Source organism: Schistocerca serialis, chromosome 3, assembly GCF_023864345.2.
Source record: "Schistocerca serialis cubense isolate TAMUIC-IGC-003099 chromosome 3, iqSchSeri2.2, whole genome shotgun sequence".
NCBI classification, from domain to species: domain Eukaryota; kingdom Metazoa; phylum Arthropoda; class Insecta; order Orthoptera; family Acrididae; genus Schistocerca; species Schistocerca serialis.
This window is the reverse complement of record NC_064640.1, coordinates 266,578,360-266,594,870: the sequence shown is the minus strand read 5'-3', so window position 1 is coordinate 266,594,870 and position 16,511 is coordinate 266,578,360. Positions and strand designations below refer to the sequence as shown.

The 16,511-nt window shown below is 45.2% G+C and overlaps 1 protein-coding gene across 1 annotated transcript in view; it reads right to left on the bottom strand.

The window, feature by feature from the left end:
* Positions 1-16,511, bottom strand: part of LOC126470780 (secreted frizzled-related protein 1-like) — a 415,034-nt gene that overhangs the window by 58,157 nt on the left and 340,366 nt on the right. The window contains exon 3 of the mRNA XM_050098788.1: positions 12,568-12,809. Coding sequence (XP_049954745.1) covers positions 12,568-12,809 — 242 coding nt within the window. The remainder of the gene's footprint in view (positions 1-12,567; positions 12,810-16,511) is intronic.

Here is a 16,511-nt window from a genome sequence, read left to right as displayed (position 1 = left end):
TGGAGCGGAAGGCCTGGGGGTAATTCGCAGAAGCGGAACTCATAGCAAAATGCTCTGCTAAGCGATTTGCAATGACGTCGGAGTCAGTACACACGGCTCCATTCAGTGAGAGCGCAGGGACGCTGGCAGGGGTCCGATAGCCGTAGACGCGTCGAATCTTGGCCCAGACCTGCGAGGGAGTGACATGGAGGCCAATGGTGGACACATACCGCTCCCAGCACTCCTTCTTGCCTTGGCGGATAAGGAGGCGGGCCCGTGCACGCAGCCGTTTGAAGGCGATAAGGTGCGCTAAGGAGGGATGTCGCTTGTGACGCTGGAGCGCCCGCCGGCGATCTTTAATCGCTTCAGCGATCTCAGACGACCACCAAGGCACAGCCTTCCGCCGAGGAGACCCAGAAGAACGGGGAATGGCAGATTCGGCGGCAGTAACGATGCCGGTGGTGACCGATTGAACCACCGCATCAATGTCATCAGCAGAGAGAGGCTCAAAAGCGGCAGTGGAGGAGAACAAATCCCAGTCAGCCTTATTCATAGCCCATCTGCTAGGGCGCCCAGAAGAGTGACGCTGTGGTAGTGACAAAAAGAACGGAAAGTGGTCACTACCACACAGGTCGTCATGCACACTCCATTGGACAGATGGTAAGAGGCTATGGCTACAGATGGAAATGTCAGTGGCGGAGTAGGTGCCATGCGCCACACTGAAGTGTGTGAAGGCACCATCATTTAACAGCGAGAGATCGAGCTGCGACAATAAATGCTCAACGATGGCGCCCCGACCTGTGGCCACTGACCCACCCCACAGAGGGTTATGGGCGTTGAAGTCGCCCAATAGCAAGAAAGGTGGCGGCAATTGGGCGACCAGTGCAGCCAGGACAGGCTGCGAGACATCACCATCCGGTGGAATGTAAAGACTGCAGACGGTAACAGCCTGTGGCGTCCACACACGTACAGCGACAGCCTCTAAAGGCGTCTGGAGAGGGACAGACTCGCTGTGCAGAGTGTGAAGGACATATATGCAGACGCCACCAGACACCCTTTCATAAGCTGCTCGGTTCTTATAATAACCCCGATAGCCACGGAGGGCGGGGGTTCGCATCGCTGGAAATCAAGTTTCCTGGAGAGCAATGCAGAAGAAAGGGCGAAGGCTGAGAAGTTGGCGGAGCTCAGCTAAATGGTGGAAGAAACCGCTGCAGTTCCACTGGAGGATGGTAGTGTCCATGGCGGACAAAGGCGTGATGGGACTGGGAAGGCAGATTACGCCGCTGGGTCACCTGCTGCCTCCGATTGAGCACCCGTGCTAGCGCTATCCATGGCGTCTGAGGGACCGGCGAGATCGAGGTCCTCAGCGGACGCCAGGATCTCCACCTCGTCCTCAGACGCAGATCTGGAAGGTGGCGGTGGGGTGGCTGCCACCGCGTGTTCCTTGGGCTTAGAGCTCTTCTTCTTTGATTTCTCACGCTGCTCCTTGGGTTTAACTGGCTGGGAGGGCTTCACCGATTCAGTCTCCGGGACTGAGGAGGATCGTGAAGCCCGTCGACCAGCTGATTGCGGGCACTTACGCCACTGTCGGTCGTCAGCCTTCCCACTGGTGGAAACCTGGGAAGGGAGGGACCCGAGGGACCCCTTGCGAGCGTGAGAAGCCGAAGAAGTTGGACACTTCTCCGGCTTAGAAGCAGGGACGGACGTCCCTGATGGGGGGGATGGTGTTGCCCCTGAGGTAGGTGGCGCAGGAGCAACCCGGTGGGTAGAGCCCCCCACTGGCAAGGGGGCAGGAGGAGTCTTACTGCTTATCGAGCTGGCTGGAAGTCTCGAAACTGATGGGGCTAGCACAGGTGTTGTAGCAGCTGCATAAGAAGATGTCATTCTCACAGGATGGAGTCTGTCATATTTCCTCTTGGCCTCAGTATAGGTCAGCCGGTCCAGGGTCTTATATTCCATGATTTTGCGCTCTTTCTGAAAGACTTTGCAGTCTGGCGAGCAAGGTGAATGGTGCTCCCCGCAGTTGACGCAGATGGGACGCGGGGCACATGGAGTATCGGGATGAGATGGGCGTCCGCAATCTCGACATGTGAGGCTGGAAGTGCAGCGGGAAGACATATGGCCGAACTTCCAGCACTTGAAGCACCGCATCGGGGGAGGGATATAGGGTTTGACGTCACATCGGTAGACCATCACCTTGACCTTTTCCGGTAACGTATCATCCTCGAAGGCCAAGATGAAAGCACCGGTAGCAACCTGATTGTCCCTTGGACCCCGATGAACGCGCCGGACGAAATGAACACCTCTACGTTCTAAGTTGGCGCGCAGCTCGTCATCAGACTGCAAAAGGAGGTCCCTATGGAAAATAACACCCTGGACCATATTTAAACTCTTATGTGGTGTAATAGTAACGTTAACATCCCCCAACTTGTCACAAGCAAGCAACCTGCGTGACTGGGCGGAGGATGCCGTTTGTATCAGTACTGACCCAGAGCGCATTTTAGACAAGCCCTCCACCTCCCCAAACTTGTCCTCTAAATGCTCGACGAAGAACTGAGGCTTTGTGGAGAGAAAAGACTCCCCATCAGCTCTCGTACAAACTAAGAATCGGGGCGAATAACTGTTACCTCCATCCTGAGACTTACGCTCTTCCCACGGCGTGGCCAGGGAGGGGAACGTTTTCGGATCGTACTTCTGAGCATTAAATTGAGCCCGAGAACGCTTAGAGACTGCTGGCGGCTGGCCGCCAGCGAGAGATGATGTACCACGCTTCATTGCGGGTCATCCGCCCTGATGCCACCTACTCCGACCAAGGGCCCTCCCCACGGGCGCCACCCAGCCACAGCAAAGGCCACCTGGCAGGATGGCCGTTGCCGGGAGTCCCGATACCCCAGGAGGATAGGCATCTACTCCTTGGCATACGTGGGGAGTTAACGGCGCAGGCATCAGTAGAGCGATCCCTGTGTTGTCAGGGGGCTACAACCAAGAGGGTACATGGCGGCCCCACCACAACGGACTGGCTACCGTGCTGGATCTTAGGTGCAAAAATGTCCAAGGCCGTCGTCGCAGTGAAAAGAAACACTGCAGAGGGCAGCGTGGTAATCGCACCCAGGGACGTATCCTCGCCCAAGAGATCAAAAACGAGCGGAACACCATTGCAACGACGAGAAATCCGACTAAAGGTCTAATTGCACGACGGATACAGTGCACCATGTAAGGCGCCCTTCCCCAATTGGCTCGCTCTTCGGATAAATTTAGAAAGATGGAGGTCAAACCCGAGAGGGGACCATCACATAAGGCCGAAACATGTGAGACTCCTTTTAGTCGCCTCTTACGACAGGCAGGAATACCGCGGGCCTATTCTAACCCCCGAACCCGCAGGGAGGACACATGCTGCTACCCATGGGCAAGACATAACGTTATTGCCTCAGATAGACAGTAATAAATACAGTAAAAACTGGATTAACCGTCACGCTTTAAACCGTCAGTTTCTGTTAACCGTCACTGCTATAACAGCATAATAATACCGTAATAACAGAATGCTCTAAGGTGCAGTGACGCGTTCGCTTTATTTATTTACTCTATTTTAGTGGGAAGTGAATGTACCTGCCCCCCGCATAAAATATGACCTTCAGCTGACGTGCTAACACATCTCCCCCTTTTCTTGTCTTTGTCTCACTTGTGAGTCAACAATCACCACTGGATCGGTTTCCAGCTGTGGCGAGAAGGCTGTAATTGTCGCAGTGTATCTAGCGAGCTGTGCCGTGTTGCGTGTTTTCCACTTGAATAAGCTTTATTGACTTATATTTTACACTACCGTATTTAGTGCAGGTGTGTGTAATACAGTGACTTGATAAAATGTCTGAAAAACGCAAACGTGTTGTTTTAGGACTTAATCAAAAACTTGAAATTATAAAACGCTTAAGAAAGGGCGAAACTGCGACAAGTGTAGCGCTGATTTATTGTATTGGAAGAACAACAGTTAACAATATAAAACGTGATGTTGATAAAATAGAACAACATGTGTCAACGATGCAGAGCATGGATGGAGATGTGCGAACAAGAAAGACAATGAAACCTGCAAAATATGATGAATTGGACACTTCAATGTACCGATGGTTTATACAAGCAAGAAGTCAGGAGATTCCACTTTCAGGGCCTATAATAATGGCCAAGGCTGTTGAAATGAACAACAAACTTGATAGTGACTCGTCTTTTAAAGCAAGTATCGGATGGCTCGACAAGTTTAAATTTTGTCATGGCCTTTGCCATCTTGATATCAGTGGAGAAAAGTTCAGAGCGGATAGTTCTGCAATTGCTGAGTTCCGGGAACAATTTAAAGAAAAAATGGCTGAGTTGAATCTTGTTAGGGAGCAATTTTACAATTGTGATGAAACTGGGCTTCATTGGAAGGCTTTACCACAAAAGACATTAGCATTACTCTCTGAAAAAGCTGCTCCAGGTTTCAAAGTACAAAAAGATCACATCACTGCTATGGTTTGCGCAAATGCAACCGGTAATCATAGGCTACCCCTACTTGTGATTGGGAAATCAAGAAAACCTCGTGCATTCAAAAATTTGAATTTGAATGCTCTCCCTGCACAATACTACGCCCAGAAGAGTGCTTGGATGGATCAATCAATTTTTTTCTGACTGGTTTCACAAACAATTTGTACCTCAAGTTAGAGCACATTTGGCTGAAAAAAAGTTGCCACAGAAAGCGCTATTGCTATTAGACAATGCCCCAACGCACCCTACTTGTGAAATGAAAAGTGATGACGGCAACATAACATGTCTCTTCCTTCCAGCAAACACAACTTCACTTATACAGTCCATGGATCAGGGAATCATCGAAAACATGAAACGTCGTTATAGAAAAATATTTATCGAAAGTTTGCTCTCATCTGATGAATCAACATCTGTAAAACAGTTTTGGAGGTCTTACAGTATTAAAGATACCATTTTCAATGTTGCCAGTGCATGGAGTGATTTGTCAGTGTCAAATCTCAAGAACGGCTGGAATAAACTTTGGCCTCAACCAAGAGGTGAAGAATTGGAGGAACCTGAGTGTGTGACAGTTGACGAGATGGCAAATTTGTGCAATAATTTACAAATCAGCACAAATTTGACGTCAGAAGAAGTATCAGAGTAGTTAGAGTGTGACAAAGTGGACGGGGGGTTTCAAATTTTGAGTGAAGACGAAATTGTTGTCAGCGTAAGTGCCACCAAAGAAGAAGAAGAAGGGGATGATGAAGACGAGTGTTAAAACCATGAAGAAAAACAAACTATTAGCCATTCAGAGGCCGAAACAATGCTGTCCAGGTGTATAGAATGGTTTGAAAGTCAAGAAGAGGCTAATGCAACGCAGGCACTACTGCTTCGAAAAATACGAAATATTGCCGCGGTGAAAGCTCGAACATCAAAAAGGCAGAAGAAATTGACTGACTATTTCTAAGCTAGATAAACTATTTCACCTGTAAGTTTATAGTACAGTACAGTACTGTACATTACGTATTTTGCAACTTTTGTAGCTACTGTACGGATGTTTTTATCATGTAATAAATAGTTTTATTTGCTATTACAATCGTGTTTAATTTGTTTTCGCTCCGAAATATTATTATATTACTGTGACAGTGATATGTGTCTATACATATAATAATTGATTGTTGTTATGTTTTGGAGGAATACAGTGTTTCTGTTATCCGTCTATTCGCTCAGCCGTCACGACCACGGTCCCGAAGATGACGGTTAATCGAGTTTCCACTGTAATCAGGCTTCCAAGCCCACATATGATTTCAGCTACAGGGAGTCAGCTACAAAGCAACCACTGTGACATGCTGCCTATCATATACCAAATGATTTCTACTTTCGAGATTGCTGCCTGCCTGGTCTGGTGAACCTGGTCGCTGTGAACTGCCAATATCTCTCATCCACCGATATGAAGTGTTGGGGACTTCAACCCCTGACTTGCTGTTTGGCGCACCGTCAATCTGTCGCCTTATCCAGTAGGCACTCTGAAGGCTGCTCCTCCCAGCTTGCATCTGTCAGCGGATAAGTCCCTGCAGTCGCCCTATCCTCTGTGCTCACGGTGGCTCAGATGCATAGAGCGTTTGCCATGTAAGCAGGGGATCCCGGGTTCGAGTCCCGGTTGGGGCACACATTTTCAACTGTCCCCGTTGATGTATATCAACGCGTGTTGGCAGCGTAGGCTCTTGATTTAATTATCATTTCAACGTTAGGAGAGTACAGTAATATAAGAACTAAAAGTTCCGAAAATGACAAAAAGCTTTAAGAAAAATACAAGCTTCATTTAACAAAGAATGCTTTTCTCTTGTGTTCCTGAGCCGCCCGCTGTGGCCGAGCGGTTCCAGGCATTTCAGTCCGGAACCGCGCTGCTGCTCCGGTCGCAGGTTCAAATCCTGCCTCGGGCATGGATGTGTGTGATGTCCTTAGGCTAGTTAGGTTCAAGTAGTTCTAAGTCTAGGGGACTGATGATCTCAGATGTTAAGTCCCATAGTGCTTAGAGTCATTTGAACCATTTGCGTTCCTGAGTGTTAGCCCACAAGAATTGGTTTGCGGCCTGATTGGCTGTAGGAAACATTCCTATTAGATAAACAGTCCCATTTACAGGCTGATCTTATCTGCAACCAATAACAAACCAGACACAGTTCACGAGCCACAGGAAGTTGTGAGACTTCAGATTGCCAGAGTGGTCATAGAGCAGTAGTAGCATCTATTAGCTGTAGCATCTATGAATACGGGTATTATAAGGAATGTCAAGACAGGTAGGAAAATGAATTGACGGAAAAAAATTGCAGCACCAAAAAATAATAGAGTAATACAATTTCAGGAATACATTTGTCTAGGTAACATATTTAAGTGAGTCACATTGCAAGATCACAGTGAGAGATAAGGCACTGCAAATGTGAAATAAGCTAACCCCACAATTTAAAATAGAATGGTTTACATTAAAGCCTTCTACGGATAATGTTTTCTTTTATTAAGATTTAGAGGCTGTGGGTCCCCAAAGCAAGAAAATTTTTAAAAAATTGTTTAAAATGCGTTCACTTTGTCTACTCTGAAATCAGAGTGTAATTTCAAGAGGTGACTAAAATGTTTACAGGCGGTGGTGCCATTTGTAAAGAGGTGCAATCATGTCAGTATTGTTGTAGAAGGTGGGAAAATATGTAAAAAATTAGTGTGTGGTGGAAAGCTAGCAGATGATTAAACGCAAGCAACTGTATTTAAATCAACACAAGTAGATGTGAGTCAACTGTACTGTCACTGTTATCGCACGAATACCCGTTCGACAGAATGGACATGTGAATCTTAGCAATGTATGTGGAGGGGAGAGGGGTGGGGGAAGGTGGGAAAAGAGGACTAAAGACGTCAAACAATGGAAAAATTGGGAAGAGCAGGTGGAGAGACGTATAGCTGTGTTTCTAAGAAATTCACATTCACATTCACATGTGAGGTCCAGTAACACACAAAATGTACAAAGAAGAGATGAGCTCTTACGAGTGGAAATGAAAACTGTAAGAAATGCGTCCTACCTTACAGAACTGCGAGGAAACTGTAAGATCATACTGTCTTCCTCCACATACCTGTCGCACAGTAAACTAGATAGACAGGGTACATACAGAGGAGCACGGGTAGTCATTTCTCACAGGCACCGTCTGTGAATGGATCGTTGTGGATGATGGGTTTCTTCAAACGTACAAGGACCTGTAAGATCCTGCGATCCACAGATTTCGACGCGCTTCAGTATGCTAGTTCGATTCCTTTCTAAAGTAACCCATGTCAAAGGGTTTAGGACACTATGTTCCTTTTCCGACAAAACTGAGGTCAAAGGTCGTGTGCCCGCAGCCTTTTATTCGTTTTTTGATACGTTCCTCTTAGTTCGGTTAACTATGGAATGTATGTATCACAGACATCCACTAGGAACTAGCCTTTGCAATTTTAAATGACATGTCATTATGAAACCTCTGTTTAAGCTTTGGAGCTTTTATTAATTCTATTTCTGATTCTGTCCGTTTGCGTTAAGTCTTGGCTCCGCACAGCCGCAGTTTCTTAGATGCGTTTTTGGTGTGCTTGCTGTGCCTGCGACTTTTTTATCTTTTGACATACTGCTGCCAAATAACTTTGTTGTACTGCATATTTCATAGACACTTATTTCTCAGCCAACTTCTATAATTTAAATTGATATTTACCTTTGGATCCATGTTAAAACTCTAGCTCTTTCTTAAAGTGCATTTTAACCCTTTCAGACCTTATTTTTTTCTGGACAGAGGAAAATATTTCTTTATGTGGTGATATGTTAATGATTCAAGATGCAAGATTTGTACACAAAAATATGTACTCGTTTTCAAAACATATGTTGCACACTTGACTTCATTTTAGGGACTAAAATAACTAGTTTCTAAATATTCTCTGTTGAAATGAACAATAAAATTATCATTCAATAATCACCATGCAAAATAACAGTATTCAAGTATGCGGTGGAATATAGTGAACCAAGCCACATTCGTGTATTCTGGTGGTCAGGAGTTGCTGCGCACTGCTGCATTGACTTGCAGCACTAGTGGTGTTCAACAGTTGGCAGCACTAGCGCCTGATGAAAAGGTTGAACATTCACAAATGTATACCTCAGATTTCTATTGGGAAAATATATTTCTGTTGCATCTAATACACGGTAAAAGCTAATGTACATAATTGTAGCCAGAGGCTCTGAAAGGGTTAATGAATCCGATTTAGTTTTACGTAGAAAGTCTAGAATCACATTCTGCCTTTGTATCACGCCATCGCAAACTGCCTCCTCCAGTGACATCTAGTGCTCACGCTCTCTCAGCTGTAGTTGTAAACACAGTATGCCAGCAGCTAGCTGACATAACGGGTTATGAGTGTTTACCATTTTATCATGATTTTACTTTATCTGACATTACTATTTCTGGCTACATATTTTATTTGCTTATTCTGTTAACTTCATAGAGACAGCTGGGTATGTCTCTAAGCTTTCATACTATGTACGAGTATATTACGATACTGATTATAATAGTTAACAGCCTAAGATTATGCGCTTTTTTCATAAATATGCACATTTGCTCTTCTTAGATCAATCTAAAGATGATGATAATGGTTGAAACCTGTAACTGAATGAACAAACGTTTGCGATCAGAGACTGTTGTGGTATTTACAAAAAAACAATGAAGAATGTAGTGATCTTTGACTGCCCTGCTTGTTCCCCTTAATTATTACCCACAGAGCCTGTTTGAAATGCGATGGGAAAATGTATACTCTCATACCATACTCCAACCAGGAACCTTCATGAACTGACATAGCATGTGCCTGTCACACCTCATACTGATGTTGACTATGGGAATCAGTTCAGAATGGATGGAAGTTTAATAATTTAATATTTCTTACATAATGAACACCCGTACAAACATTAATAAATATGGGACTGGCGCTTCATGGTGTAACACTTTCCATATATGTCAGCGTATACTATCTAATCAAAAGTATGCGGACACCCCTATGCAATGCAAAATTGACCACTCGATATCATGAGAGGCGGATCCACAAGTATAAAAGGATGCAGAGAGAATGGTGCCGTCAGTAGAGAAGCAGTAACAGCGAAATGGGAAGGTCAGAAGAGCTCAGTCACTTCGAACGTGGACTAGTCATTGGATGCCGCCAGAATAATAAATCCAGCAGGGACATTTCAACTCTTCTAAAGTTCTCAAGCTGGCAGTAGGTGTTGTGATTGTGAAATGGAAATGCGAAGGTACACCCACAGGTAAACCAAGACCAGACAGACTTCGTGTGCTGAAGGACAGGGACCATCGAGCATCGTGGAGGATGGTTGTAAAAAAATCACACGAAATCAGCGGAAGGAATCAATCCTGACTTACAAAGGGCTACCAGCATAATGACTGTGCGTAGGGAATTAAAAAGAATGGGGTACAATGGTCAAGCAACTCCTCATAAGCCACATATTTCTGTAGTCAACGCTAGCGGCACTTTCATCAAGCGTTAGTGTCACCACTGAAGCAAGGAGAAGGTGGTATTACGGTATGAAGGATTTTTCCGTGGTTAGGGTGTGATCCCCTTCTTTTGCTTAATAAAATGCTAAATGCTGAAGGATATGAATATATTTTGCACAGCCTTGCCGCAGTGGATACACCGGTTTCCGTGAGATCACCGAAGTTTAGCGCTGTCGGGCGAGGTCGGCACTTGGATGGGTGACCATCCTGGCCGCCATGCGCTGTTGCCATTTTTCGGGGTGCACTCAGCCTCGTGATGCCAATTGAGGAGCTACTCGACCGAATAGTAGCGGCTTCGGTCAAGAATACCATCATAACGACCGGAAGAGCAGTGTGCTGACCCCACGCCCCTCCTATCGGCATCCTCCTCTGAGGATGACACGGCGGTCGGATGGTCCCGGTAGGCCACTCGTGGCCTGACGATGGAGTGCTTTTTTAAGTGCTTTAAGCACTTTGTACTGAGTAGAGTTGAGGAACAGTTCGGAGGTGAAGACTGTTTGTATTAGCATGACAATGCACCCTACCTTAAAGCAGCTATTGTGAGGCTATGGTGAACAGCAAATTCTTCAAACGGACTGGCCAATCCAAAATCCCGACCTGAACCCAATACAACAACTCTGGGATGAGTTCCATCCAGTCACTCACTGATCAGTCTGGCCTGGCAACGGAAGACAGCAAAACAAAAGTTGAAATTTTAAATTTAGCATTTGAGAAATCTTTCACGCAGGAGGATCGTACAAACATACCGCCGTTTGAGTCTCGCACAGATTCCCGTATGGAGGACATAGTGATAGACATCCCTGGGGTTGTGAAGCAGCTGAATGGGTTGAAAATAAATAAATCGCCAGGTCCTGATGGGATTCCAATTCGGTTTTACAGAGAGTACTCTACTGCATTGGCTCCTTACTTAGCTAGCATTTATCGCGAATTTCGTGCCCAAAGTAAAGTCCCGAGCGACTGGAAAAAAGCACAGGTGACGCCTGTATATAAGAAGGGTAGAAGGACGTATCCTCAGAATTACAGACCAATATCCTTATCATCGGTTTGTTGCAGGATTCTCGAACATATTCTCAGTTCGAATATAATGAATTTCCTTGAGACAGAGAAGTTGCTGTCCATGCATCAGCACGGCTTTAGAAAGAATCGCAACTCGCGAAACGCAACTCGCCATTTTTTCACATGATATCTTGCGAACCATGGATGAAGGGTGTCAGACGGATGCCATATTCCTTGACTTCCGGAAAGCGTTTGACTCGGTGCCCCACTGCAGACCCCTAACTAAGATACGAGCATATGGGATTGCTTCCCAAGTATGTGAGTGGCTCGAAGACTTCTTAAGTAATAGAACCCAGTACGTTGTCCTCGATGGTGAGTGTTCATCGGAGGTGAGGGTATCATCTGGAGTGCCCCAGGGAAGTGTGGTAGGTCCGCTGTTGTTTTCTATCTACATAAATGATCTTTTGGATAGGGTGGATAGCAATATGCGGTTGTTTGCTGATGATGCTGTGGTGTACGAGAAGGTGTCGTCGTTGAGTGACTGTAGGAGGGTACAAGATGACTTTGACAGGATTTGTAATTGGTGTAAAGAATGGCAGCTAACTCTAAATATAGATAAATGTAAATTAATGCAGATGAATAGGAAAAAGAATCCCGTAATGTTTGAATACTCCATTAGTAGTGTAGCGCTTGACACAGTCACGTCGATTAAATATTTGGGCGTAACATTGCAGAGCGATATGAAGTGGGACAAGCATGTAACGGCAGTTGTGGGGAAGGCGGTTAGTCGTCTTCGGTTCATTGGTAGAATTTTGGGAAGATGTGGTTCATCTGTAAAGGAGACCGCTTATGAAACACTAATACGACCTATTCTTGAGTACTGCTCGAGCGTTTGGGATCCCTATCAGGTCGTATTGAGGGATGACATAGAAGCAATTCAGAGGCGGGCTGCTAGATTTGTTACTGGTAGGTTTGATCATCACGCGAGTGTTACGGAAATGCTTCAGGAATTCGGGTGGGAGTCTCCAGAGGAAAGGAGGCGTTCTTTTCGTGAATCGCTACTGAGGAAATTTAGACAAGCGGGATTCGAGGCTGACTGCAGTACAAATTTACTGCCGCCAATTTACATTTCGCGGAAAGACCACAAAGATAAGATAAGAGAGATTAGGGCTCGTACAGAGGCATATAGGCAGTCATTTTTCCCTCGTTCTGTTTGGGAGTGGAACAGGGAGAGAAGGTGCTAGTTCTGGTACGAGGTACCCTCCGCCACGCACCGTATGGTGGATTGCGGAGTATGTATGTAGATGTAGATGTAGATGTAGAACGTCGACTTTGCTCCATCCGCTAGCGTCCAACATGACTACCTTCTCCCGTTTCAGCTCTTGAAGAAGAATGAGCTACCATTCGTCCACAAACATTCAGGCATCTCATTGAAATTGTTCCCAGCAGAGTTCAAGCTGTCATAGTGGCCAGGGTTGGGATGACCACTGATAGGTGTCTAGATACATTTGATCAGATAGTGTATGTCTGAGTAAGCAGTAGGACTCACCCTGGAGCGCTTCTCCCAGGGCATGATGAAGGAGGGCACGAGCTTCTTGTCGCGGCTGTGGCCCATGATGAGGAAGGCGTCGCGCGTGTTGCGCGCCTTCTCCTCGCAGCACGACTCTGCCGCCTGCAGCAGGAGCACGGGCCGCCGCAGCTGCTTGCTCAGCTCGTTCGGGCCCTTCAGGATCTTGGCCTTCTTGCATATCAGCTTAGTCTTGCGTAGCCTCCGAATCTTCGTCCGCACAGCTGTAAGAAAGAAAACGAAGTAGAGCATACCAGAATCAAAACTTGAAAGCATAGAATCAGCGCCAGATATAACATTCTGAAAGAATTATGAGGTAAAAATGGGAATGCAAAACCACAAGTTCTTAGAGCCACAGTATAGGTTCTGCGCTACTGTGTTCCACAATATGCATCTCCAGCGTGCTATAGGTCAGCTTGTGCCAAGACGGTGAACCCTGTCTCGAACGAAGATTGCAGGATAACCACCAGATGCCTAAATCCTACCCCTGTTGGGAAAATATACCGTGTTGCTGGCATTGCACCGTCAGGTGTTCTCCAAGAAGTCACTGCTGATTGGGAACGACCTAAGATTGAGAACGTTGAAGCCCATTCCTTGTCTGGCCATCGACAGTCTCATCCTAAGCTGAAATCAAGGGAAAGTTTCCTTTGGAAGTACCTCTATATAAGACGACATCGTTATTGTGGAACTGCATAAAGCCGCATGAACATCTTCTGGCTGGTTATAAGGAGGACTGAGGTGCTTCAGGATACTTTAACTGAATGAGAAAACGATCGGGTAGGCCTAAGGTGTTGGTTAGGATATGAGCCTTCACATTAGAGGACAGAAAGTGAAAATTTGGCCAAGAACAGTCAGCCATATGTGCCAATGCAGTCTCTGTCCAGTTTCGTGCTAAAACCACGATTTATTGCTTGTCAGTGACAAAGCCATACGTGCAGCTCATGTTTGGAAAAATGGTATCTGTATGTAGATTTTGTCAGTTCCTTTGTCTTACTGAATTTCTTATTTTTTTTGGTAATCTACCACACCAAGATTCTCACATTCTCTCACTCTTTATGCACAAACTATTAGTCCTATAGAAAAAAAATGAACAGGATCTTTTTTTGGGAAATTTAATGTAGTTAAATTTTGTACTGGGATGCGTCTTTGCTAGAGGCTGTTGTTCTATAATTATTCAAGAGAAGTGTACAAAAGTGACCTCCAAGCCCGTTTTTCTTGAATAACTCGAAAACCATGGCCTCCAGCGATAACGTACGTATCCGAGTAGAAAATTTAATGCGTAATTGCCTCAAAAAAGTCCTGTTCATTTTTTTCTGTGGGGCTAATAGTATGCGTGTAGCAAGTGAGATAGTACGAAAATCTTGTGCTTGATTTTTGAAGGCGTTGCGGGTTGCATAAAACCCACCGGTAGGAGCACCTGAATCACCCTGTATACAATTCTTAAATGTGTATATTTGTCAAGCTTATGATTATGATCTTTTTTGTTTGTAGGTACAGGTCTTAGTCTTGGTTGACATTAAAATAGCCGTGCCACAGAATCACAACGCGCTGCTAGAGGAGAAAATACATAATAGCGCAACCCATTTATGAAGTGAAGTATCGTGCGGTAGTTCGTTTTCTGCGTTTGAAGGGGAACCATTCAACAACGATCCATTGCAGGTGTACAGCAACAATCCACCATCACGTGACACAGTAGTTACTGCCGCAGTCGCTTCTAACGTAGTCAAACAAGTCTGAATGACGAAGAACAAAGTGTCATACTAACTTTCTGTGAATAGCTGGTAATCGCCGGGGAAGTGGCGGTCCTGGTGCTCAAATACTGGCAAAGGGCTCTGAGCACTATGCGACTTAACTTCTGAGGTCATCAGTCGCCTAGAACTTAGAACTAATTAAACCTAACTAACCTAAGGACATCACACACATCCATGCCCGAGGCAGGATTCCAACCTGCGACCGTAGCGGTCGTTCGGTTCCAGACTGTAGCGCCTAGAACCACACGGCCACTCCGGTCGGCTCAAATACTGGCATATCACATTTCAGACGATAGTGGAAAAAGTGAGTATCAGTCATGGATTAGTTTTCAACATCTTGCGCAACATTTTGAACATGACAGAAGTCGCTGCACGCTGGGCCAGCGTCTGTTCACACCCATTGAAAAAGCCGGTCAAACAAAGGCAGCAGAGTAAATACTGCACTTGAGTCAGGCCAAGCCAGATGGCTCTCTTAACCGCCAAATCACCAACGACAAGCATCATGCGTACATGCATGTATGTGCGTACGTATGTATGTGTTTATGCACCACTATAACGCCGTGAAAAAGGAACAAAGCAAGTAATGGAAACTTGCGGATTCACCACAGCCGATAACGACGAAATGGAAACTTATGCATTCACCACTGTCGATAAGGACGAAGACCCAACCGTCACTGGAGAAGGTGATGCTGAGTTCTTTTTGGGACTGCCATGGTGTGGTGCTAACAGATTACGCTCGTAAGTGGCAAACTATTACAGAACCATACAGTCGAAGTCGCCTGACGTCTTTACGGGACGGTATCAAGATGAATCGTCATGGAAAACTGTCCAAGGGGGTATTTTTGCTCCACGACAAGGCTCCAGCTGATTATACAGAGGACATAGTCACATATGCTACTTCTTTGGACTATCGAATTAGGTCTCACCCTTCTCCTTTTTCTTGTATTCTGCTGACATGGCAACAGTGATTTTCGTCAGATGACGAAACTATTCCACAATGAAGGCAAAGTGATTTTCGAGGTGGAACGGTTCTTGAACTGCTAAAAACACAGATTTCTACAACCAAGATCCTCGCCACTTCATAAATCATTGGGAAAAAACGTATCACATTGAAAAGTAAATATGTGTAGAAAGACAAGCCCCATCACGAAGGTCCATGGTCACTGCATGTTTATCCGAGGTGATAATTAAAATTTTATGACTGTCTATTGTATTTTGTAATTGGACATCAAGAAACGAAGAGCAGGAAACCGAGAGAATACGCTGGTGATAATGCATCCTAGGTACAGCAGAAAGTTAAACGGAATAATACAATCCAGGACATGACTTCTTTAAAAAACGATGGAGAACGATAAATCTTACATTGGGATTAATTTATTGTCAAGCTATATCTTCAGATGCAAGGACTAGCAGGAAGTGTCTTGATATGCTATCAACAGAAATTCTGTCGTGTTAAAATACTGTTTCTTTTCGAGTCACCTTTTATGTGACCACACTTGTGTTGACCATCTTTCTAGTGACGGGCAATGTTGGAAAGCGAAAATGGGTGGAAGTCAAAGGAGACCACATTCGCGGGACCATGTTACAAAATGTAGCACACCATATCACTCAATTTTCCTTTTGCAAAGGACGTTTGTAGGTAACGGCGTTGTCCTGAATAAATATTTCTTTTCTTTTGCAAATCCTGGCTTTTGACCGCTATATAAAGTCGTATAGATAAATGTATTGCACATATCAAGTTTACACATAATTCAGGTTCTCGCGCAACTGACGCCAACAAAACAAAAACAAAATTTACTTGATGTAAACGTTATCTTTATGCCAGTCAGTCTGAAGCGTACTGTACATGTTAGGTATACTTTTTGAAAGAACATGAACTGTAGAAACTTCGGAGACCCTTTTATGGTTGTGCCTACAGTTTGGAATCAAGCGCTGCGGTCTTTTCTCGTCCCTTATTTACATTCAACGAAACATCGAAGGGCACGAATTTGTCCCGCATTTGAAAGGTTCAGAAGGCAGAAAATTCGTGCTCTTTATTGTACTTGACCAGCAGAATAGAAAGGGGTGCATCTTCAGTCATAATCTTGGGGAACGTGAGCATAAACGTTTTTAGTGACAGCTAGCCGCAAAAGTACGTCACATACTTCTAACAAGAGAAGCGCCGCCCAAGAAATG